We start from the raw sequence: 24187 nt of genomic DNA on the forward strand, positions 1-24187 counted from the left end.
AAAGTTCAATCCTTCTCCATGCCACAAGGCGCACAAGGCCAGTGCTTATACCCGGTTTCCGTGGTGCTAAGCGCATTAGAGTCATTGAATTTCCCTGGATGGGACACCAGTCTATTGCTGGTTAACTCCCACAGAAAGCTGGTACCCAATTTTAGCTTGATGGACTGAGACAATAAACTTTTAAGATAAAGTGCCTTATCTACGTGCACAGCACACAACGTAAAATAACCACAGTGTGGTTCGAACCAGCGACCTTTCCGTTACCGGTCTAACGCCTATTTCTATTAAGCCATGTGTTCCCCATTGAATCAATTCATTTTTAGTTCTTAATTCTTTTTTTTTTTAAGAAATCCCTTTGCATTTTTGTTAACAAATATAAAACTTGAGCTTTGTTTATGTAACATTTTTTCTACCTCTGTATCTCACTTGTAACTTGACTTCTAACATTCAAACTTTAGTGAATCGATCAAAATGCGCAAAGTAACTATCTTAAACATAATGATTTTTTAAAAATAAAAAAAAACACCTACAAATGTATGTAAGGAATCACAAAAAACTTTAAAAAATATGGCATGCGATTATTTTTCAATTTTGTTGTTTCTTTTTTTTCTTCGGGTCCTATTTCACTTACACATGACCGCAGCTATCTTGGGTGTGTATTTGTACCCCTCAGGAATATACACAGTAATAACACTTCATTTCTTCACCTGCGCATATACATCTCCATTGTTGATCACATGATGAAGAGTTTTGTTCTTATTAGGCACTGCATACACAGGTATTGAATCTATAGGTTTGTTGTTTGGAGGTACGTCATAATCGGGGTTATTTTTCCGCATTGTTTTGGAATCCATTACTGGTAAACCCAATTTAAGATTTTCTCCTGATGTGTTCCCGACTTCTTCCTCTGGTTGAGAAGTGACGTACAGGGGGTTTTCTGTTAATTCATTGTTGTAATCAAATACTTCATTTGTACGTGCGCTGTCCTCTTTCTTGTTTTCAACAATAGCATTTCCGTTTCTTTCTCTAAAAGCAAATGATATGTTATGCGTGTGACTGATATTTAAAAAAAACATATTAAAAAACTTTGGGAGTTAAATCTTTGTTCAATATCATTTTAAGCTGTTGCAAACCCATATCGCAATGATTCTGTATAAATACATCAAAAGGGCTTGCGCGAAGCGAGCTCTACCGGCAAGGCGTGCGTGAATAGAAAATTTGGACTAGTTGCACATTCATTCAACCGATTTTTTTGGAGTCAGTAAATCGGACCAGTAATGCATTGTTTTAATCGTCCAAGTAGTTCTCTGTAATCATGGCAATTTTTATCACTTCACACTCTCACGAGAACCAGCAAGACAATAAAAACAACTAGACACGATCTCGTTGCGAGCAACGAGGAGGTCTTCCGTTCGATTTTTAGAATGAAATATGACATCATCGACTTTGATTTTCTACAACAAAACATGTTATGGAAAAAGGAGTGAAGTACTAATGCTTTATTGTATCGCTTTTTATAAGTTCTCTTGCTTTTTTAGATACTTGCATTTCTTTCAATTAGGATAGAAAAGATCAAACTTGTTTACCTATGGTCCCTAGAAACCCTAATTGGGTAACGCAAGAGAAAATCATTATATTGTTAGGATATAAAAACTATTATACCTAATCTAGCTTTAGTAACCTTTCACAAAATGGGTCTCATTAAAGGGCTATAGATAAAAGATTTTGGAGCTCTTTGATCCCCTAATTTAAGGGGCCAGTCCCTTTTTCTTGGATTCAAATGAAAGGACATTTAATTCTGAACATATTTTGTCAACAAGTGTTTAGAAATTTGTTACCGTTCTAGAGATATATGAGAAAGAAGGTTTTAGGGGTCGATCCCTTATCTCATTAAAGGGGCCGTTTGACAAAATTTTGAAGGTTGCATTTTGTTAAGAACATTAATTTGAACAATTTTTCTTCTGTATTGCATTATAAAATATTTTTCCTTTCTGAGATATGGATGATCAAAATTTTGGACTTTTGGCCCCTTAAAACCCTTAATTACGTAACACATGATAAAATCATTACATTGCTTGAATACATAACAGTAGGATAAACACATTTGCTTCTATAACATTTCACAAAATATCTCTCAGTAAAGGGCTACAGATTAAAGACTTTAGAGCCCTTTGGTCCCCTAATGGTAGAAGCCAGCCCCTTTTTCTTGATATCAAATGAAAGGTTATTTAATTCTAAACAAATTTTGTTCAACAAGTGCTTAAAAATTGGTTACCGTTCTGGAGATATATGAGAAAGAAGGTTTTAGGGGCCGATCCCTTATCTCCTTTTAGGGGCCGTTTAACAAAATTTTGAAGATTGCATTTTGTTAAGAACATTAATTTAAACAACTTTCCTTATGTATTGCATTATAAAATATTTTTCCTTTCTGAGATATGGATGATCAAAATTTTGGAATTTTGGCCCCTAAAAACCCTTAATTACGTAACACATGATAAAATCTTTACATTGCTTGAATACATACAGTGGTAACAACGTTATTGTTGACAAGCCAATCGTGTTAAATAGTTCGTGTAACGTGGGTGATCGTTCGAGTAACGTGCAGGATCGTGCGTGTATCAGTAAAATTGGTTTGCGTTTTTCATCGTGCGTGTTCGTGCGTGATCGTGCGGTTTTTTCGTTTTGTAACTTTTTTTACGGAATGCCAGGATTTATTCTCAAAACAAAGACAAGAATTTTTTGTAAAACAATGTGAATTTAATAAAAAAAATTTATATAAGAACATTGACAGTTGTTAACATTCATTCTCTCTTTCGTCGTTTAATACATTTTTGTATTTCCATAGCTCATTCAATCCTTTGTTCGGTCGAGTTAGTTTTGCTTTATTTTATAATCAGCCTATATCAAGCATCAATTGTGTCCTGACAAATAATTTCAATCATATAAGCAAAAGCGACACGTTGAATGAAAGCGGCCAGGCTTACCCATTCCCCGTTTTAAACTAAACGATTATTCCCAACGTTTTTCTTTCAAATGATAATACGATACGCATTATTATCTAATAGAGTGTATACACATTTGTTTGAAATAAAATTTATTTAGACGCTTTAAAATTTAGAATAATTAGAAATAAATCAGTTATGTACTGTAAATTATGAAAATATTGGATGTGAAAAATCGAAATTCTATGGAACAAGGTAACAAATTTACCTGTATCCCGCATAATTAAATCGTACGTAAGAGAATTAAATTACATAAACAATCAACTCTTACGTAAATAATTTTGTGCAGTTTATGCATTATCTTCATTTCTATTACATGTAATTGTCTTTAACTTATGATAGAAGTTAATATTCGTTAAGGAAACAAAAAAAATAATTTGTGTGTGAATCCTTTATATTTGTGTATGGATGTGTAAAAGTGTTAACTCGTAAAAAACAAAACAGTGCATGACTAAAGTACATGCCGCTTTTCAATAACATACAAATATAAAGCAATACAAATTAAAGTAATACGTTTCCTTAATTCAAATCTTAAAAATTAATTTTGATTTTGCGTGTTTAATGGTGTAGAATCGTTCGGTTGCGTGTTTAATCGTTTTTGTTCGTGTATCGTGAAGATTCAGTAAGTTAGTGATCGTCCGTGTATCGTGCGTGATCGTTCGTGTATCGTGCGTGATCGTTCGTGTATCAGAATCGTGCGTGTTGTTTGTCAACAATAACGTTGCTACCACTGTAACAGTAGGATAAACACATTTGCTTCTATAACATTTCACAAAATATCTCTCAGTAAAGGGCTACAGATTAAAGACTTTAGAGCCCTTTGGTCCCCTAATGGTAGAAGCCAGCCCCTTTTTCTTGATATCAAATGAAAGGTTATTTAATTCTAAACAAATTTTGTTCAACAAGTGCTTAAAAATTGGTTACCGTTCTGGAGATATATGAGAAAGAAGGTTTTAGGGGCCGATCCCTTATCTCCTTTTAGGGGCCGTTTAACAAAATTTTGAAGATTGCATTTTGTTAAGAACATTAATTTAAACAACTTTCCTTCTGTATTGCATTATAAAATATTTTTCCTTTCTGAGATATGGATGATCAAAATTTTGGAATTTTGGCCCCTAAAAACCCTTAATTACGTAACACATGATAAAATCTTTACATTGCTTGAATACATAACAGTAGGATAAACACATTTGCTTCTATAACATTTCACAAAATATCTCTCAGTAAAGGGCTACAGATTGTAGACTTAAGAGCCCTTTGGTCCCCTAATTTTAGGGGCCAGTCCCTTTTTCTTGATATCAAATGAAAGGTTATTTAATTCTAAACAAATTTTGTTCAACAAGTGTTTAGAAATTCGTTATCGTTTTGGAGATATATGAGACAGAATGTTTTAGGGGCCGGTCCCTTATCTCCTTTTAGGGGCCATTTAACGAAATTTTGACGGTTGCATGTTGTTAAGAACATTGATTTGAACAACTTTTTTTCTGTACTGCATTACAAAATATTTTTCCTTTTTGAGATATGGGTGATCGAAATTTTGGACTTTTGGCCCCTAAAAACCCTTAATTACGTAATTCATGACAAAATCATTACATGGCTTGGATACATAACTGTGAGATAAACACATTTGCTTCTATAACATTTCACAAAATATCTTTCAGTAAAGGGCTACAGATTAAAGACTTTAGAGCCCTTTAGACCCCTAATTTGAGGGGCCAGCCCCTTTTTCTTGATTTCAAAGAAAAGGTCTTATAAATACAAACTTTTTTTACATTACATGTTTTAACAAAATATTTTTCAGAAAAAAGATAATCAAAGAAAACCAGGAAAAATTACGAAGTTTTTATTATCTCAATTTTCGGGTCCAGGCGAGCTTCAGCGCGTTTCAAGCCAGATCAAAATAAAAATAAAATTACAAATCTACAATCTTTTGTCTACTATCCCTGAAAGTTTGAACTCGATATCTTTTATCGTTTATAAGAAGTTCCACGGACAAGCAACCCCCCTAAAAATCGCTAAAACGTCAATTTCTCAAAAACGGAAGTGACGTCATCAATATAATGAAAAACCTATCAGGTTTAGATCATAATCTAACAGATCTGCAAGTTTCATGAAAATCAGCCGAGCCGTTTTTGAGAAATCGCGTGCACAAAAATTGTAAGAAAAAAAAGAAAAATAACTAGACACGATCTCGTTGCGAGCAACGAGGAGGTCTTCCGTTCGATTTTTAGAATGAAATATGACATCATCGACTTTGATTTTCTACAACAAAACATGTTATGGAAAAAGGAGTGAAGTACTAATGCTTTATTGTATCGCTTTTTATAAGTTCTCTTGCTTTTTTAGATACTTGCATTTCTTTCAATTAGGATAGAAAAGATCAAACTTGTTTACCTATGGTCCCTAGAAACCCTAATTGGGTAACGCAAGAGAAAATCATTATATTGTTAGGATATAAAAACTATTATACCTAATCTAGCTTTAGTAACCTTTCACAAAATGGGTCTCATTAAAGGGCTATAGATAAAAGATTTTGGAGCTCTTTGATCCCCTAATTTAAGGGGCCAGTCCCTTTTTCTTGGATTCAAATGAAAGGACATTTAATTCTGAACATATTTTGTCAACAAGTGTTTAGAAATTTGTTACCGTTCTAGAGATATATGAGAAAGAAGGTTTTAGGGGTCGATCCCTTATCTCATTAAAGGGGCCGTTTGACAAAATTTTGAAGGTTGCATTTTGTTAAGAACATTAATTTGAACAATTTTTCTTCTGTATTGCATTATAAAATATTTTTCCTTTCTGAGATATGGATGATCAAAATTTTGGACTTTTGGCCCCTTAAAACCCTTAATTACGTAACACATGATAAAATCATTACATTGCTTGAATACATAACAGTAGGATAAACACATTTGCTTCTATAACATTTCACAAAATATCTCTCAGTAAAGGGCTACAGATTAAAGACTTTAGAGCCCTTTGGTCCCCTAATGGTAGAAGCCAGCCCCTTTTTCTTGATATCAAATGAAAGGTTATTTAATTCTAAACAAATTTTGTTCAACAAGTGCTTAAAAATTGGTTACCGTTCTGGAGATATATGAGAAAGAAGGTTTTAGGGGCCGATCCCTTATCTCCTTTTAGGGGCCGTTTAACAAAATTTTGAAGATTGCATTTTGTTAAGAACATTAATTTAAACAACTTTCCTTATGTATTGCATTATAAAATATTTTTCCTTTCTGAGATATGGATGATCAAAATTTTGGAATTTTGGCCCCTAAAAACCCTTAATTACGTAACACATGATAAAATCTTTACATTGCTTGAATACATAACAGTAGGATAAACACATTTGCTTCTATAACATTTCACAAAATATCTCTCAGTAAAGGGCTACAGATTAAAGACTTTAGAGCCCTTTGGTCCCCTAATGGTAGAAGCCAGCCCCTTTTTCTTGATATCAAATGAAAGGTTATTTAATTCTAAACAAATTTTGTTCAACAAGTGCTTAAAAATTGGTTACCGTTCTGGAGATATATGAGAAAGAAGGTTTTAGGGGCCGATCCCTTATCTCCTTTTAGGGGCCGTTTAACAAAATTTTGAAGATTGCATTTTGTTAAGAACATTAATTTAAACAACTTTCCTTCTGTATTGCATTATAAAATATTTTTCCTTTCTGAGATATGGATGATCAAAATTTTGGAATTTTGGCCCCTAAAAACCCTTAATTACGTAACACATGATAAAATCTTTACATTGCTTGAATACATAACAGTAGGATAAACACATTTGCTTCTATAACATTTCACAAAATATCTCTCAGTAAAGGGCTACAGATTGTAGACTTAAGAGCCCTTTGGTCCCCTAATTTTAGGGGCCAGTCCCTTTTTCTTGATATCAAATGAAAGGTTATTTAATTCTAAACAAATTTTGTTCAACAAGTGTTTAGAAATTCGTTATCGTTTTGGAGATATATGAGACAGAATGTTTTAGGGGCCGGTCCCTTATCTCCTTTTAGGGGCCATTTAACGAAATTTTGACGGTTGCATGTTGTTAAGAACATTGATTTGAACAACTTTTTTTCTGTACTGCATTACAAAATATTTTTCCTTTTTGAGATATGGGTGATCGAAATTTTGGACTTTTGGCCCCTAAAAACCCTTAATTACGTAATTCATGACAAAATCATTACATGGCTTGGATACATAACTGTGAGATAAACACATTTGCTTCTATAACATTTCACAAAATATCTTTCAGTAAAGGGCTACAGATTAAAGACTTTAGAGCCCTTTAGACCCCTAATTTGAGGGGCCAGCCCCTTTTTCTTGATTTCAAAGAAAAGGTCTTATAAATACAAACTTTTTTTACATTACATGTTTTAACAAAATATTTTTCAGAAAAAAGATAATCAAAGAAAACCAGGAAAAATTACGAAGTTTTTATTATCTCAATTTTCGGGTCCAGGCGAGCTTCAGCGCGTTTCAAGCCAGATCAAAATAAAAATAAAATTACAAATCTACAATCTTTTGTCTACTATCCCTGAAAGTTTGAACTCGATATCTTTTATCGTTTATAAGAAGTTCCACGGACAAGCAACCCCCCTAAAAATCGCTAAAACGTCAATTTCTCAAAAACGGAAGTGACGTCATCAATATAATGAAAAACCTATCAGGTTTAGATCATAATCTAACAGATCTGCAAGTTTCATGAAAATCAGCCGAGCCGTTTTTGAGAAATCGCGTGCACAAAAATTGTAAGAAAAAAAAGAAAAATAATAATAATAGGGAAAAAGAAATCGTACGGAAACAATAAGGTCTTCCGTTGGAAAACGGAAGACCTTAATAATAATAGGGAAAAAGAAATCGTACGGAAACAATAAGGTCTTCCGTTGGAAAACGGAAGACCTTAATAACGATGTATACGACATACAGTCAGTGCTACCTCTGAAGTTCACCTCAGTACACTCTCAATCAAAAATAATCGAGTGACGTCACAAAGGTTTACACATTGATCCGATAGATTTTTTCGGCGTCAGTAAATTTTGACCCACAATTCATAGTACCAATGGTTTCCAGCCTCTCACGTTCTCGCGAGAATCAAAGTAAAACTTTTTAGAAGCATATAAGATGTGTGATTTTAAGAACATCATGCTTTTTTAGTAAATAAATCAGTATTCTTCGCATACTTTTATTTCTCGGGGGAGTTATAAAGAGTCAGACGACACTTAGCCAACGTGAACTTTGACGTCAAAATAAGCACTGATAAGGGGAAATTACTCTAACTGAAGTTATTGTAAACCTGCTGAAAATCTTCTTAAAATCTTGCGAAGCTAGAGAATGAGGACATTTCTTCAGATATGAGAAACAGTTGTAACATGCACTCATTTGGATGAAAGCTAACATTTATTTTAAGCACTTTAATTACGGTAACGTTAATTTTCAGGAACGTACACATAGTTTCGGTTTTTTTAAAAGGGGGGGGCGGGGGGGGGGGGGTGGATGGCAGCCACATCCGAAAAAAATCTTTACAAGCAAAAAGAACAAAAAAAGGATGATAATTCAAAATCATGAAAATTCTAATCCTTTAGCTCCTTAGCAGCTCAATGGTTTCTTTATTTTTCACTTCCATTATTACATGCTCCCAATCCTTGGGGGGGGGGGGGGGGGGGCAACACCATTATTTTTGGATAATATGATAAGAAAATTTTTTTAAGCATAATATAAAGCTGCTTGGTCCGATTTTATATCAAATTTCATGCACGCTTTTAAATGATGGTTATGCTTAGTATATACGATATATATGTATAATAATAGACATTGCAGTAGTTTTTTCTAATCAATTAAGCCAAATTTCAATGAAGAAAAATATGTACAAAATTTGCTAACAAACAAACGACATAAAAGGGTACCGCGTTATTTCGCCTCATGTTAAATTTCACCACTGACGACGAGACGGGTATGGTTGTATTACGACTTTGACATCGCATTAAAAAAAGGTCGAAATAATCAGACAAATTACAAATAAACATGTTTACGTTTTGTTCGCTAATATTTCTGAAGTTTGCTTTCTTTACAATCGATTTATAGCATGGGGGTTGAATAACCCCAATCATTCGGGGGACAAAACCAAACGGTTTCCTTTGGTTTGTTTTTTCGTTTGCTAAAAAAAGAAATTATTTTTATTTTCTTTGAATATTTCTAACTTTGAAAGGAGAGTGATTCTGCTCGTGTAAATAGGAGAAAGTCCATAACTTTCTAAGATAAATCGTTTGTATGGAAAAAAAAATTGATACTGTAAAAACAAAAACAATCGGACCAAGCAGCTTAAAAAAAAAATAAAAAATATTTTTTTTTTAAAGTGGAAGGGGCAACCCCATGATTAGTCGAATTTCTATGTGTAAATTAAAAAAAAAAAATTAACATGGGGAAGGGGGGGGGGGCTCTATGATATTAGATAAGGCCTAAAAAAAAAATCCTATTAAATATAACACAAAAAAATATTCTTAGGATTCGTGCAGAAATATATGATAAAATAAAAAAAAATCCCTACCTACCTAACCTAATTTTTTCATTAGTGTTACCCTAAACACACAATTTTTTTTAATTCATGTATTTAAGTTTAAGAAAAAATGTCTACTCAAAAAAGGGGATGAACTGACGTATGTTACAATCACTTTAAAAGAGGAGATAGAGTGCAATGAACTTTTATATTAAATCTTTATTAGTCAACGACATTGTATCTGAGATTGAATTATTGTTCTACTTATAAATAAAAAACAAGTCTTATAAACTATGAATAATGTAAATTTACTGAAAAAATAGGTTTGTTTTATTTTATTTTGCAATCAAATTTATTTACTTTTCTAATTTTATTTTTATTGATTTACCATAATTCATTGTTTAATGACATGCTGCGCTCGCCCCAAAGGTCGCACCGTAAAACATAGTTATAGTCCATTTATTTGCACTGTTTAATTCGAAGAAAAAATAATATTTTGAACTTCATGTAAATCATTATTTATTTTGATTTAAAGTCGCTGTGCCGGAAAGTAGTAGTTTTTGGTGTATCTTTCCTGACATGGTAGATATTTAACAATATATTAAAACATAATTATCGTAATGAAAAATGATACCGAGAATATCCAGGAGGAAAATAGATTTGATACCATGTCTAAACCTTCTGACATTACTCGCCTTCCAAAAGGAGTTTAGATTCAATATGAATTGAGCATTACTCCGTTTGATATTTTAATTTTTATTAAATGTTGAGAGTAATGACGTATCGAAAAAGTATATGCCGCGCTTACGCTGCATATCATGACATACGTTTCCTACATTTAACAAGTTCAAGGGGGATATTATGCAAATGAACCGTCCAATTATCTGTCTGCAAGGTCTTATCTTTCTTTACTTTTAATTATCAGCATACATTTTGTTGAAGCGCTCACGTAGCATATAGAGTATCCTCTACTGTAAATTTTATGCCAGAACTTAATTCCATGATTCAACCGTCTTTTTATCAAATCGCTAGAATGTAAAATCGCGCTCACCATTTGTTTTGGTTATAAATTTATAATAGTTAAACACTGTCTAAAAAAGCAAGACTTTAAGTTTCACGATTGTTACTTGTCCCGATTTTACGCGGAAATTTTAAATCCTCGCGTTTAATTAGGACTCACCAGTATGTCATGACATTTATAAAGCAAAACAAATGAAACAATGGGTTTTAAATTATTAGGATTTAACTCATCGAATTATAACTGGTTCATTACCTGGTTCATTTCTTTGTTTATGAATATTTTAAATAGGCAAGATGAAATGTATATAGCATATGGTCCCATGGTTCAACTTAGTATCTGTATACTTACAAAAATTACAAGTAGCCGTGGCCATTAGCGCCAATATCTTTTTTATGTACCGATCGTTTCTAATATGTTTTACGGTGCTACTGTTGTGGCGAGCGCAGCAAGAATTACACATACTTTGCATCATTGTCAACTTAGTGTTATTTAGTTATCAACTTATATCAACGAATTTGAGAGAGAGAGAGAGAGAGAGAGAGATAGAGAGAGAGAGAGAGAGATGTGCAAGATTTTTCATTTGCAAGAAGTTAAAAAAAATTCTTACAAAATAAATACACTTTCTTACACCTAAAATCGTTGTTTACTTTTGGAGGGAATCGATCAGTCTGTAAAACGTAATTTGTGTTTGAATTGGTCAGAAGTGTTAACGATAAATGCACTATCATTTTTGTACATTGTTGTTATCTAAATTTTGTTTTTTTCCTGGTAATTAATAAAAAAAATTTTTATTAATTTTTGCATTCTAATTACATATATTGTGTCCGTGCCCAGTTCCTGTTTGTATTTGTGTAATTTTCCATTTTTCAATTCAATTGTTTGACAATATGTAATATTTTTTCTCTTTATTTTTTTTTATTTCGTTCAAAATGACCTATTTTTTTAATTGTCTTATCAAATCGTGTGCGGTACTCAAAACGAGTATTCAAATCTGAAGGCACCGTAAACTACGAATAAAATGTTAGCCAATTTTTGCACAGCACTACAGGAAAAAACATTAGACAGCATTAATATTATGGGACGTAGACAAAATAATTTTCTTGAAAAAACCTGTAGGTTTAGCTCTTTCTTTTTCCCGCGCTCACTGGATCTTATCTAGAGCACGCTTCGCCAGCTACGCCCGCTATTATTTTTCGAACAAATACAAACCTGTTTATCTTTAAAATGACGAAAACCACTAGTCCGATAAGAAGCATTACACCTCCAGCAGCAGAACCAGCTATAAAGTCTTCAAAATAGAATGTTTGATGTTAATAAACTAGACTAAGTATACTTTGAAAATCAACACTTAAGAGAAAATGAAATCAGGTAATGTAAGGAAAATTATATATATATATAGAGAGAGAGAGAGAGAGAGTATATATGTACATATATAATATTTATGTTTTTCTACCTACATGTATAACGTCAAAATATATAAGTATTTCCGTAAATTAATTAAAATGTTTTAATTGCCCATCCAATTAAAACTGCTATATTATTTTAGGAGTATATGCACTCTTCAGTTTTCTAGATATATCATGTATACGTATTTATGAATTCTAAATTAAGACTTTTATCAGATTTTTTCCTTATATTCCTAATTTTTAGCTAATTATGAGTTTTAATGCATGGTACAGTTACCTATTTAATGAAACGATAATGTGCCAAAACTGACTACCACTTAAAGCTGCTTTGTCGAATTTTAATTAATAATGTGTATGCAATGGAAATCGATGATTATGTTTAGTATAACTATGTGTGTAAAGATTATTTAAGCGTTATTTCAATGGAAAAACCTGTTTACTAAACAAAATTTATACAACAGGGTAACACTTGATTTCGCCCCTTATAAATACGACTTTGACATTTTCTAAAAATAACGTTAGAAAGTTATTTAAACAATTCTATTTTTTCTCCAAATCTGGTTGGAGTTCGTTTACATGCGTATAATCGATGTATAATAAGCGGTTTGAATACACCCAAGCAAACATGGACGAAACCAACTTCCTCCCTTTTGCTATAACACACCAATTAAGCAATATGTTTAAATACCAAACTGTTTTCATCTACTTCAAATATTTTCATCGATTCTACTGATGATAATAGGTGTATAACTTTCCTAGGTAATTAATTTTATTTATTTTTTTTTTTTGGGGGGGGGGGTGGGGGGTGGGGGGGGGGGGATTCTGAGCACAAACTGTGAAATGGGGAAGCTAATGAAAGGACACGCCCCTTTATGAATAAAATTCATCTACACCCTTATCTCTTTTTTTTTTAGAAAATAAAATAAACAGTGAAAGTTTTAGATAAACTTCAGACAAAGCAGCTTTGAAATACAGTCGTCGAATTCTATTTTTTAGTCATAGTTCAGGTATTAATCATATACATGTATGCGATTCAGATGGCGACTAGGCTAATTTTCAACGTGTTACATGTCTACCATATCTTGTGTTTTTTAAGTGAATAATTTTGCAGGATACATGTAATGGTTTTGTGTGATATTCTATATAATGATGACCAAATTGTTAAGTATATTTACATATCATTTCATTTTGATCATCTTGAATCGGCTCCATTGATAAAGTATACGGAACAGAGACGGTTGAAACAAAGCTCATGTGGTTATCGGTTGTATTATTACGTGTATCAGTTAAACCTGATGTAGACTTTGCTGAGAGTACAATATAAGTGGATGATGGTGGATATCGTTTTATATTTCTAGTAGTTGCTGTTGTTTTTGTTGATGTTGATGGAGATGTTGTTTTCCTTGTTGATATTAATGGGAATGCTGTTTTCCTTGTTGTTGTTGTTGTCGTTACTGTGGATGTTGTTTTCCTTGTTGGTGGTGTTAATGTGGATGTTGTTTTCCTTGTTGGTGGTGTTAATGTGGATGATGTTTTTCTTGCCGTTGTCCTTGTTGATGTTACTAGGGAATTTGTTTTCCTAGTTGTTGATGTTAATGGGGATGTTGTTTTCCTAGTTGTTGATGTTAATGGGGATGTTGTTTTCCTTGTTGTTGATGTTAATAAGGATGTTGTTTTTCTTGTTGTTGACGTTAATGAGGATGTTGTTTTTCTTGTTGGTGATGTTATATACGATGTTCGTGTTGTTGTTCCTGATGGTTTACATAATACACTGACATCTCCGCCTTTACCACCTGAAAATAAACAACGAGATTGAAAATCATGCTGCAATTTTATGTACAAGAAAAAAACGTTATCTGTTGAATTGATATAACACAAAGAAATGATATTAAGGTGAGGACAAATATCAGGTAAGGTAAGGTAAGGTAAGGTAAGGTAAGGACGACTTTAAAAGGTGACATTGTGCGTATTACTTGGTCATGAAGTTGTAAATAAGAAATCTTACTGTCGATGCATGAAATGGTTTTTTTTTTATTTATTATTTTTTTTTTTATATTTTTTTAGGTTTTACTACTCATTTATTACCTATCAAATTTTAGTAAAAAAAATACCAAATAAAGGAAACATTCAAGAAATATATTAAAGCAATTGTATAATTGATCAAGGAACAATTCAAATTAAACTTAAACGCCATGAAATAGATTTTTAGATATATAATTTATAGTTATACTTGAAAATGATAGAGGTAATACAAACCATTATGGGAAACATGTGCGTGGAAATTTGTATGGGTTACAATGATTAACAATTTCGGAATAGATGCAAGAACTGTTGATAAGGTAGGCGATGTTGCCAATGGACCTTTTGATTTTTTTATTTCCTTAGCGATTGTATCATTTTTATTTTAAATGTTGTTTTGTTTTTGTTTGCTTCTTTTTTTGCTTTTTGTTTTTTTATGGCAGCATCGGAAATATTTGACAAAATTGGTTACAAAATAGGCAGCTTTTTCAAAGTTTTTTTTTTATTTTGAAAGACTACTTGACATTATATCCAAATGTTTTTATCGCTAGTTAATACAAACATAATAAAGACAGCTAAGTTATAAGTGTACCAACGTAAAGCATTTATATTAATCACCTTTTTATAAAAAACGTTCAATTTATTAAGTTGCATTTATAGAGGAAAGTTGTAAAGAAGAAATCAGATCTGCTTTGATAGGGAATGACACTTTCAATATTCTTGATTATTGCTCTTCTAAGCGAGTTTCGAAAGTGGATTAATTTTTCTTCCAAATTTAAAAAAAAAATCGTTTTTATGGAACAATTTATTATATTTTGATAAATAATTAGACGTCATTTGCAAGAAAAATAGATTATTGACATATAGTTACGTTATAATTAACGGTTCACACCTCATTTACACTGAATCAGCTCATTCAGATCACTATTTATTTTACCGTTTATTTATTGCTATTTATTTTTTATATTTACGTTTGAAAAAGACAAATCGTTCAGAACTGTTAAAATTACCGAGATTTTATGTTTACAAAAATCCAAGCGACATAAGATAAGTGCGTGCTATGGTCATTGTGACGTCATGAAAAATGTTCATAGAGAGTTGAACATATTCGTTATTCTATAGGTTCATATAAGAAAACATATTTGCAAATGTAAATATAATCATTTGACTTTTTAATAAAATTAATAGTAATCTATAACTATAATGTATAATGAGGCCATTCTTCTGTGTAAGGTAGTCAAAATTTAGGCAGTGGTCTCTCTCGCCAACAATGGCCTAATATATAACTTTATTTACTTTCGTTGTATTAAAAAATAGGTCAACACCGACCGTAAAAAAATTATGTTATCATTTTCTTCAGATGTTTTTGTCATCATAGTAACGGCGTTTTGTATAGAAAAATTCTATTGCATGTACTTTAGAAATATTTCTTGCTTCAATTTCTTCAAAATGATTAAAAAAATATTTGTTTACCCTTTTCTTGAAATCCAAGACATTGATAAAAGTTTCCTGATGTAGATGGTGGGGTGAATTCAGCTTGTACAGCGAAAGGTTGATATTGTAATAGTGTAAACGTAACTGACGTTATCTGTGAAAGTGGGCAGCCAAATATACGACTACCTTTTACTACCACCTGCGTGGAACATGACGATATCCTTGTTTTTTGCGCTGTCACAAGTAGATTTCCTCTGAACATTGAAGTCACAGTACAATTACATGGGCGGTTGATTTTATAAAAGTCTATATAGATCAGTGGTCCATATGCCGTTGTTTCGCTACAGGTAGTTAATAACTTATTTCCAACTACAACAATAATTGACACACACTTTTAAAGTTAAAAAACACATTAAACAGCTATTACACATGTTTGATTTCTAAATAAATTGAAAAAATGTTGTACTTGCCATTCAAGGGACACTGTCCTAAATCGAAAGAGATAAAACATTAAATTATTGAATTTTACATTTTATGAAAGTTAAATTAACAGATGTACATTCACACTCTACACAATATAATATGGTAATCAATTACCATAAAAAAAACGCCTTCAGGGGAAAATATGAAATATGAACGACAAAGTTACTATAACCCGAGTCAAAATCAACTTCATGATTAAATAAATTTCCCAGTTGATCTTGACAAAAAAAAACCCCCAAAAAACAAAAAAAAAACATACAAACAAACAGCATATACTTTTTTTTAAATTTGATTTATTTTATATTCTATGATTATTTAAAATAATACATTTATTTTCAATTACATGTGTATGATGCCTTAAGTTATCGGCAATTAATGAAATCCCTTCATCTTAATACATAACTAGCAGGTATACGGTGGCATGAAATAATTCTTTACAATTATTAAAAACGATCCTCTAACTTGTCAAAAAAGGACACGATTTAAAAGTTTGATTGTGTAGATCCTTATCGACCCAAATCCCTTTTTAATCACAACAAAAACTATGCGAATTGAGTTTAGTGTGTTACAACTAAAGCGTTTTGTCACAATGTATTCTACGCTAGTATGTTATTGAAAAACATGATTGTTTCTGTGTAAATTTACCGAGTAGCATTGCCTTATCTAATGCTTGAAATACTAACAGCAATACATTTTGACACATACATTTCATGGCAAAGTCAACGCTTTCTTTTTATTATTAAACTAACAATCAAGACGCGTTTCATCAAAATACTAACATTAGGACTGTGCATGTACAGATCCATCTAGATCATTTTCATTTAAAGAGTAGGTTGATATGTGTAAGAATACAGGAAGATTATAACACGCACTTTTAATGATTAACGTTGTTTTCTACTTCGAGACTTATTTGTATAATAACTCACCCTTTGTTGTCACAAGAAAGACACTAGCTATCAACAAACTTAAAATATTCTCCATTTTCCATGCAATCAGACTAACTAACCAGGAAGAAATGTATGATATCAAACAACTTAACCAGATTAAAAATAGAGGCTTTTTGTCATCATATTTTTGATAGGTTTAAAACCTAGAGAGAGAGAGAGAGAGAGAGAGAGAGAGAGAGAGAGAGAGAGAGAGAGAGAGAGAGAGACTATAAACACGCGTATATGAGACCACAGGCAGCACACTATTGAATTTATGAGACCGCGTGTGTCAATGCATGAGCAAACGTTTTTTACATTACTTCACATGTCTCAAATTATATGATGAGTTAACATATCAGTAATATGTTCACATTTATCAATATTGAAAGAATCAGTAAACAGATAGTTACACATATAAAGTGTTCTTTTTATTTAAAAATCTAGATATAAAAATATGTTTAAATGCATTGGCAGTATTGGATATGTCAGTGGTGTTTTCTATCTTTCGTATGCATGATAACAGATTCTTTTTTTGTTGTTCTTCTTGTTGAAAGATGAAGTGCATTACCAAGTAAAGTATACTGAAAAAAAAGACCACTTTGTGTAAGAAAGTTATAAACGTTAAAATGTACTCTGAAATACCTATGCCTTCCAAAAAAAAACCACCCAGATAATGTAATTATTTTTTACTCTTGTGGAATTTTTACTTCACAAAGACTCATTCTATAGAACAGGGGAAAAGTTGTCAAAGCGCAAAACTCTACTCATGATCAACAATAAGAGTGACATTTTTTCGAAAAGAACTTGATTGTACTTAACAGCTAGAGAAGAGAAACGAGTTTTAAAGCTATTTGAGCTTAATAATTGCATAATATTTTAGGAATAGAGTAGACCGCTTTACCAAAGAACCATTCGGCATCTAACAATATAATTGCCACTCCATTCCATTCAACACGATTTGCTTACTGGTTTATTTCTTTACCACAAAAATACGTGTTTGTTCTGGAAAAAGATAATGTAAGAGTTTTTACAGTAAATACGATTATCATCTTGATATCAGAAGTACACTCAAATGATGCATAAGTGCTGAATCTCGCTTTCAAATGGTTACAACATCCAGTCATTTTGAGAGGAGGGAACATTTTGTGGTGCTCTTATCTTAAGTATTGTATTAAAAGACATGTTACTCTAAATACATAAAACATAATTAGATGCTGAAGCGAGTTTTATTTACCATCTGTACCCATTTCTGACCATCTGAGAACATAAGGTGACACGATTTATGTCAAAACTCATTTTTCCTAATTTTAATGTCTACAATGCTTCAGTAAGGCATTTTTAATAGGCAACCAAAACAAAGCTTTTGTTTATATTTTGAATGTTGAAGTAAAGCTTTGTTTCTTGCTCATAACTTAACGACTGACTCTCATATTTCATTCGATCATTAGAAAAGCATTTCTAAAGCATTGTAAATAACTTAAACAGAAAAATAGAGTTTGACCAAAACGTGACAATGCTTCTGTGAGATAATTGCAGTAAGTTACACCAAACTTGTAAACGGACGTTGAAGCAATGAAAAGGTTGCATGGTTTACGCTGCTTACATTCATGATAGCAGTTACTGTGGTTCATTTTATTTTGTAATTCTTTTCATAACTTCTGGTGTCCATGATATTGGATGTGCTTTTGTAGATCTACTTTTATGTCGTTTCCATACCCGTATTACAATTCAGGAGGCCGAATGGTTAACAAACCCTTTAGATCTGTTTAAAACATTTTTACATATGATAAATTTCGCCATGTTATTAAGTAACGAAAAAATCAAAAATAATTTAGAGTTTTGAATTCCAAAAAAATCCTTACTTATATATCTTTATACAGATTCCTTTTTCTAAAGGAAGGTAATTAATAATAGAAGGCCACGACCATCCAGTATTCTTAACATGAAATCTTAGACGACTTCATGTGCCTTAAACAATGATACGTCTTACAAAAATGCAGTTTTTTAGATCAGGATTAAAGTATGCAGCACATACATACGATAATTCAATTATCTCATTATTGTTATTTTTGGGAACAAGCAATTATTGTGTATTGCCTGAGAGTAGACTTATTAAACGTCAGGTAATACTGAGTGCAATTATCTCAATCGTCATATATTTGAAACTAATAACTAGTTACACTAGTTGCGCTCAATAACAGCCTCCTCCGTTTATCAATAATTACCTGAGTGTGCAAATTCATATGCAAGTTGATAAACAATGATTGGTGCATTATGAAAAAAAGGCGTGTGTTATGAATTGACGGTAGACTAGTGCTACGCCTAAGGAGTAAACAAATTACGATGCTGTTATTTGTTTTTTAAATACGAACTTGAACCTCTTTAATTTAAAACATAGGTACAATAAAACCAGATAAAAAATTACAAAATTGTCCTATTGCTCTTTTTTTCTAGCGGCTTGGCCCGACTTTTTAGCTTATACAGCGTCAAATAATTTTCAATGCAAACCAAATACCTTGAAAAGTAGACATTGGCGAATATACGCCTGCAGAATCGACCTCCTATCAATGATAGACATATTTGAAGTAAACAGAAAAAAAAATCTTTATGGGAGCATGAAATAACAAACCAAGTGCATCATGTGCATAAAAAATGGAGTGTGTGGTTCCTGTTCCGATTGACTGGGTTTATTCAACCTGTATATTATGCATCGATTGTAAACACAACAAAGCTCAGCCAGATTAATGACAAACAATTTATTTTTGATTTACTTAACATTTTTGAAATCTCATTTCCGTTATAATTTATAGTGAATAAGAAAGTCGAAAAACAATCATACCTGCCTTGACTTTAAGAAAATCTAATAAGAGACGAAATATAGGGGTACACCTTTTTTGTAAAGTGTGTTTGGAAATAATTTTGTACATCATTTTCCCATTGAAATATGGCTTAGATACTCGGGAAAACTACTTTAAAAGCATTTTTTTTTAAATATACCCAAAAAAACCGCTATCGTTTTAAGCGAAAAAATTGGCATCAAGCAGCTTTTAATAATTCAAAGGATATATATTTAAAAAATAAAATCATCTATTGGACGAATTCAAATGTGTACCTAGGTGAGCACCTGATCTTATAAACACAGCTTGTAGTTTAGTGTTTTCAAAGATCATATTAAGATAAAATTAACACAGTGACTTTTTATGTTGAATTTTATCTAAATGTGTACATTATATTTAACTCTACATAAATTCAATATGAGACCTCAATGCCAATCTCCCCAGTAATGCAGATAACCGCTTTCAATAACTTTCATAGCATTCGCCACACCGTCGATCACTTATAGATTCCCTTTTTCAAGTACACACAAGTCAATAGTTTATTAAACAATATCACACAAACTATTTATACAACAACAGTTAAATGTGTTGTCAAGTGACAGGTTTGACGATATTTTCTTTTAGAAATTGACGCACAGATGATACATATGCATATAACCTTTAAAGATAAATTACTTATTCCAAGGATAGTGACAAATCCAAAAAAGGACATTTAAACATTTTGTCATAATGAGTATAAGTTATATTAACAATTTCTTAATTTCAATTCTTGTTTATTTGACAGAACTTAACCAGTAAAACGCACCAATTCACGGGACAAGGAAGGCAGAGAGCAGCAACAAGCAGTGAAGGTAATCCTCCTGTATGCTATACAGTACTATCTAGGAAGAAGAAAATGAAAACTCCGAAGCAGACGCACAAATTTTTAAAAAAGTGTCATTTTTTTTTAATTTGAGACTGCTTTTCATAAAGTCAATTATATGAATTAAAATTAATAAAATAACACAAAATACTTGCGTATTATATAAAACGATTTTCAATATATACTATGCTAACGGTTTGCGTTCCAGTAAACCAAATAATTTCTGAGCATTATAATATCTGACGCAAGAGAAGCTTATTTTAATCATGTTAAAAGTAAACGACAGATAATGGTAAATACTGCCGTTAAGCAAAAAAAACCCAAACAAACAAACAAACAAACAAACAAAACAAATCAAAACAAAAAACATGCTCGTAATCGGCTGATTTATATTTAAAATTCTATTGTTCGTTTGTGTTAGAAAATTTACACAAAAAACAATAAATCGAAGTTATAATATTTACATCTATAACTAGCAGAATACGTAAATAAATAAAAAAAAAATAAAGAAAGAAAGCCGGGGTTTTTGAATCAGATATAAAAGTTATGTTATTAGCTTCTGTGATTGTTATTTTCTAGTTTTCTATTACTTTTCACATAACTTGTATATAACCATATCTGCCATAAAAAGATTGATAATTCCTTCTAACTTGAATGAAAATTATTGCAGTATACGTGTTTGTTAAAGGAACACGGATAACTGTATATTACCGTCATGACATCTTTATCTGTTGTTCTCTGTGTCTGAATTAATGAAATGCATAAGATTCCGAGAGAAAAAAAAATACATCGCTAAACTGTTCATAAGGAGAAATAAAAGTCACCAAGGTTCTCTAACTTATTACCTTTTATAAAAACTTCCTTGAAAAGATATTTTTGTGCTAACTGATGAACTATAAAGATATGGAAACCACTTCTTTGTATATTAGAGAGCAGGAAATTTTCTAAAATAGACTAGTGTGAGATTATTTCTCGAAAAAAAGTCTAATCGATGATAGAGTTTCCGGAATAAAAGCTGGCCTTTGGAGTACTCTAATTAATGTTAGCTACAGCATTCCTTTTCTGATATTATTAGTTAGCCTCTTAATCGCGGAAAGATTCAATCGGAGGGAGAAAAGTCAAGCACTGTTTTGTTATAAGTGCAATAGCTTATATTAAGAACAAGTTAAAACGCATTTATCAATTACGTGCAACATCTTAATTGGTTATTTAGTGTATCCTCCATCCGACAACAAACCCATGACCCTCGGCTTCAAAGTTGTAATTTATGCCTCTACTGTGCGTTGGCACCAGTTGATTAAATATACATATATTTTGGTTATAAGTCATTTTAAATTTTAAATGATGAACAGAGCATAACGCTATCCCTGGCATCGCTGGGTTCATCCATCTTAAGTGCGTGAATTTGTACCCGGAAGTAAGTATAAATAAGATATAATAAATCTTGTACAGCACCTTTTTATAAATTCTAACTAATTACAGGTAGCGCTTTAGTGAACTTATTATCATCTCCGGCAGAATTACGAGCTAATTATACGCTAATGAAGCGTGAGTATGCCAAACATGACAAACACTTAAAACTTCTTTGCCCAAATGTATATTTAATATCTAAATGAAGTGCGCGTTGTATAACAATAGCCATGTTTAGAGTATGTATAATAATATGAAATTCAGTTGTTTTCTAGATTATTAAAGCAATATTTTTGTGGAAAATATTCATGTCCAAATACAGTACGTTTAGTAAACAAAATGTACTCAACAAGGAAACATGTGCTTTTGCCCTAATCATAAAGATGCGTACCGATATCGAAGTGGGTATTATTTTAATACGATTTTGATATTTGCTACAGATACACATGTAACGTCAGAAGTTTGGTTTAACATGACTGTTTACTTTTTCCCAAAAATCTGTCAGAAGCTTGTTTGTGCTTAAAACCCATGTCTATAATATATGATATAAATTGAAAGATGAATACACCCAACAAACAAAATTGTTGTCATCTGTTCAATTATTTCCGTCTTTGAAAATAGACAAATTCTACCGGTATAAAACAAGAAAAGTGTAAAATTTGCTATATAATAATAATAATATATTGGTTTGTATAGAGGGTTATTTGGTTCTGTAGTGGCAAACAATCGTACCAAACAGCATAGAGAATTACGTTGTCTCAGGGAGTGCCAAATTTCTACTTATAGAAACAAAATACCAACAATATTGCATTAAAGACTCTTTCAGTGGAGTCAGTTTTCAAGTTAAAATAAGAAGGATAATGACCTATTTTTCGTGCTATTGGCTTCCGAAATTTTCCGTCCAATTTCATCTAAATTTGACACAATGGTACATATTTCTCTTTAAGCAAAATTGTCACAATTATGTTCAAAACGTACTCCCATACTGTTTGTTGAGTTCTGGTATCTAAATTTTGTTTGAAATGTATTTCCATACTTTTGAGTTATTTATATATTTTTGCTTGCATAAGTGGTCACTGGGTGTAGTGATACTACTGGAGAAAACCTGTTTAACAGGTATGATTTATTTTTAAATTAACTTGCTTAGTGGTTTAAAGAGTGAGGTTAGATGTATTCTGGGCGACAAAGCTCTATTTTTAAGGTTTATATTAGTTTTGCAGTGTGAGTAGAGTTAGACTACAGATAATATGTGTAATTGTAATTTGAATAGTTGTTATGTTACGGTAGCTTAGAATTGTAATATACTGCAGCTGTGTGTTTATTGAGTTAATATCTATATTCAGATGTGTGTTTAAGAAAACTTATTATGCCACGTTGTTTGATATTTAAATAGGTGACCACGGAGTGGTGGACCATGTAATATCTGTGCAAGGACTAATGGTGGAAACGCAATATCCGAACCAAAAATTTATGCTTTCCCATTCCTACGGAACTTACCTTATATGAGACGTCCTGTAGAATGACAGCTAGTCCATCCGAAAAGAACTGATGTCAACAACTTCCTAATAATTGTATATTTGTAAATAAATTGTTTTTGTTTTGTAAACATTGTTTTGTTTGACTTACAAGGGCCATCTTTTTTACCAAATTGGTGAAATTTTTTAAGGACCCTTTACAATTTGAATGCAATTGTGACAAAAATATTAGCAGTAACAGGAACTGTTTTGTATGTGAAAAATTGTAAAATATGGTCAAGGATTCCATAACTCTACACCTTTATTTAAACAATATGTTAAGGAAAGATTTTTAATCTACTTTCTTGTGATAGGACAATGCGTTTAATGCGGAACAAAATGAAAATGTATCATTCTTTGATTTTACATGTGATAAATCCACCTTATCTACCAACTTCTAGAGCATTATGCGCTCCATATGTACAACCAAGAAGTCTTGATTCAAGACTCTGTGACTTTATGAGCTAAGGTTCCGATATGATATTCGAAATAACAGCTTAGTGTCTGAAAATCCTTTCACGCTTCTTGAAAAATTTGACATCAAAGAAATTGATTCAAGAGCTCTTAAAAAGTACTGGAAAATCAAAAATCTTTATGTTGTGACTAACTAAAATGACTCGTCAAGAAATTTCTGAATATTTTTGACATAGGATAGTTACTAGTATTTCATGTAATGGTGTTATTTTAAAGACTGAATTTTATTTGCTTTTCACTTATTTACATTAAACAAATACATTCTTAGCACAACAATCTTGATAGTATTGTTGTGTGTCCC

At 31.7% G+C, this 24187-nt stretch overlaps 1 protein-coding gene across 1 annotated transcript; it reads right to left on the reverse strand.

The window, feature by feature from the left end:
* Window positions 1–615: 615 nt before the first annotated feature.
* On the reverse strand, window positions 616–16844 carry LOC128182998 (uncharacterized). Its single transcript, XM_052851782.1, has 6 exons — window positions 16790–16844; window positions 15851–15868; window positions 15420–15749; window positions 13103–13720; window positions 11731–11809; window positions 616–1026 (listed from the first exon to the last, which is right to left on the reverse strand). Exons 1-6 carry the CDS (start codon window positions 16842–16844, stop codon window positions 696–698), a joined length of 1431 nt encoding a protein of 476 aa, XP_052707742.1. The 3' UTR covers window positions 616–695.
* Between the last annotated feature and the right edge of the window lie 7343 nt (window positions 16845–24187).

The sequence above is a fragment of the Crassostrea angulata genome, chromosome 5, assembly GCF_025612915.1.
Source record: "Crassostrea angulata isolate pt1a10 chromosome 5, ASM2561291v2, whole genome shotgun sequence".
In the NCBI taxonomy this organism is placed as follows: domain Eukaryota; kingdom Metazoa; phylum Mollusca; class Bivalvia; order Ostreida; family Ostreidae; genus Magallana; species Magallana angulata.

Bases quoted from the DNA above. Each gene is read 5' to 3' on its own strand.
- LOC128182998 (XM_052851782.1), bottom strand. From the start codon at position 16,844: ATGGAGAATATTTTAAGTTTGTTGATAGCTAGTGTCTTTCTTGTGACA. The intron at 11,810-13,102 runs GTAAATATACTT...TCTATTTTGAAG, and splicing joins TGATCAAAATGAAATGATAT to ACTTTATAGCTGGTTCTGCT. The intron at 1,027-11,730 runs GTTTGTATTTGT...ATTTGCTTTTAG, and splicing joins GTCATTTTAAAGATAAACAG to AGAAAGAAACGGAAATGCTA.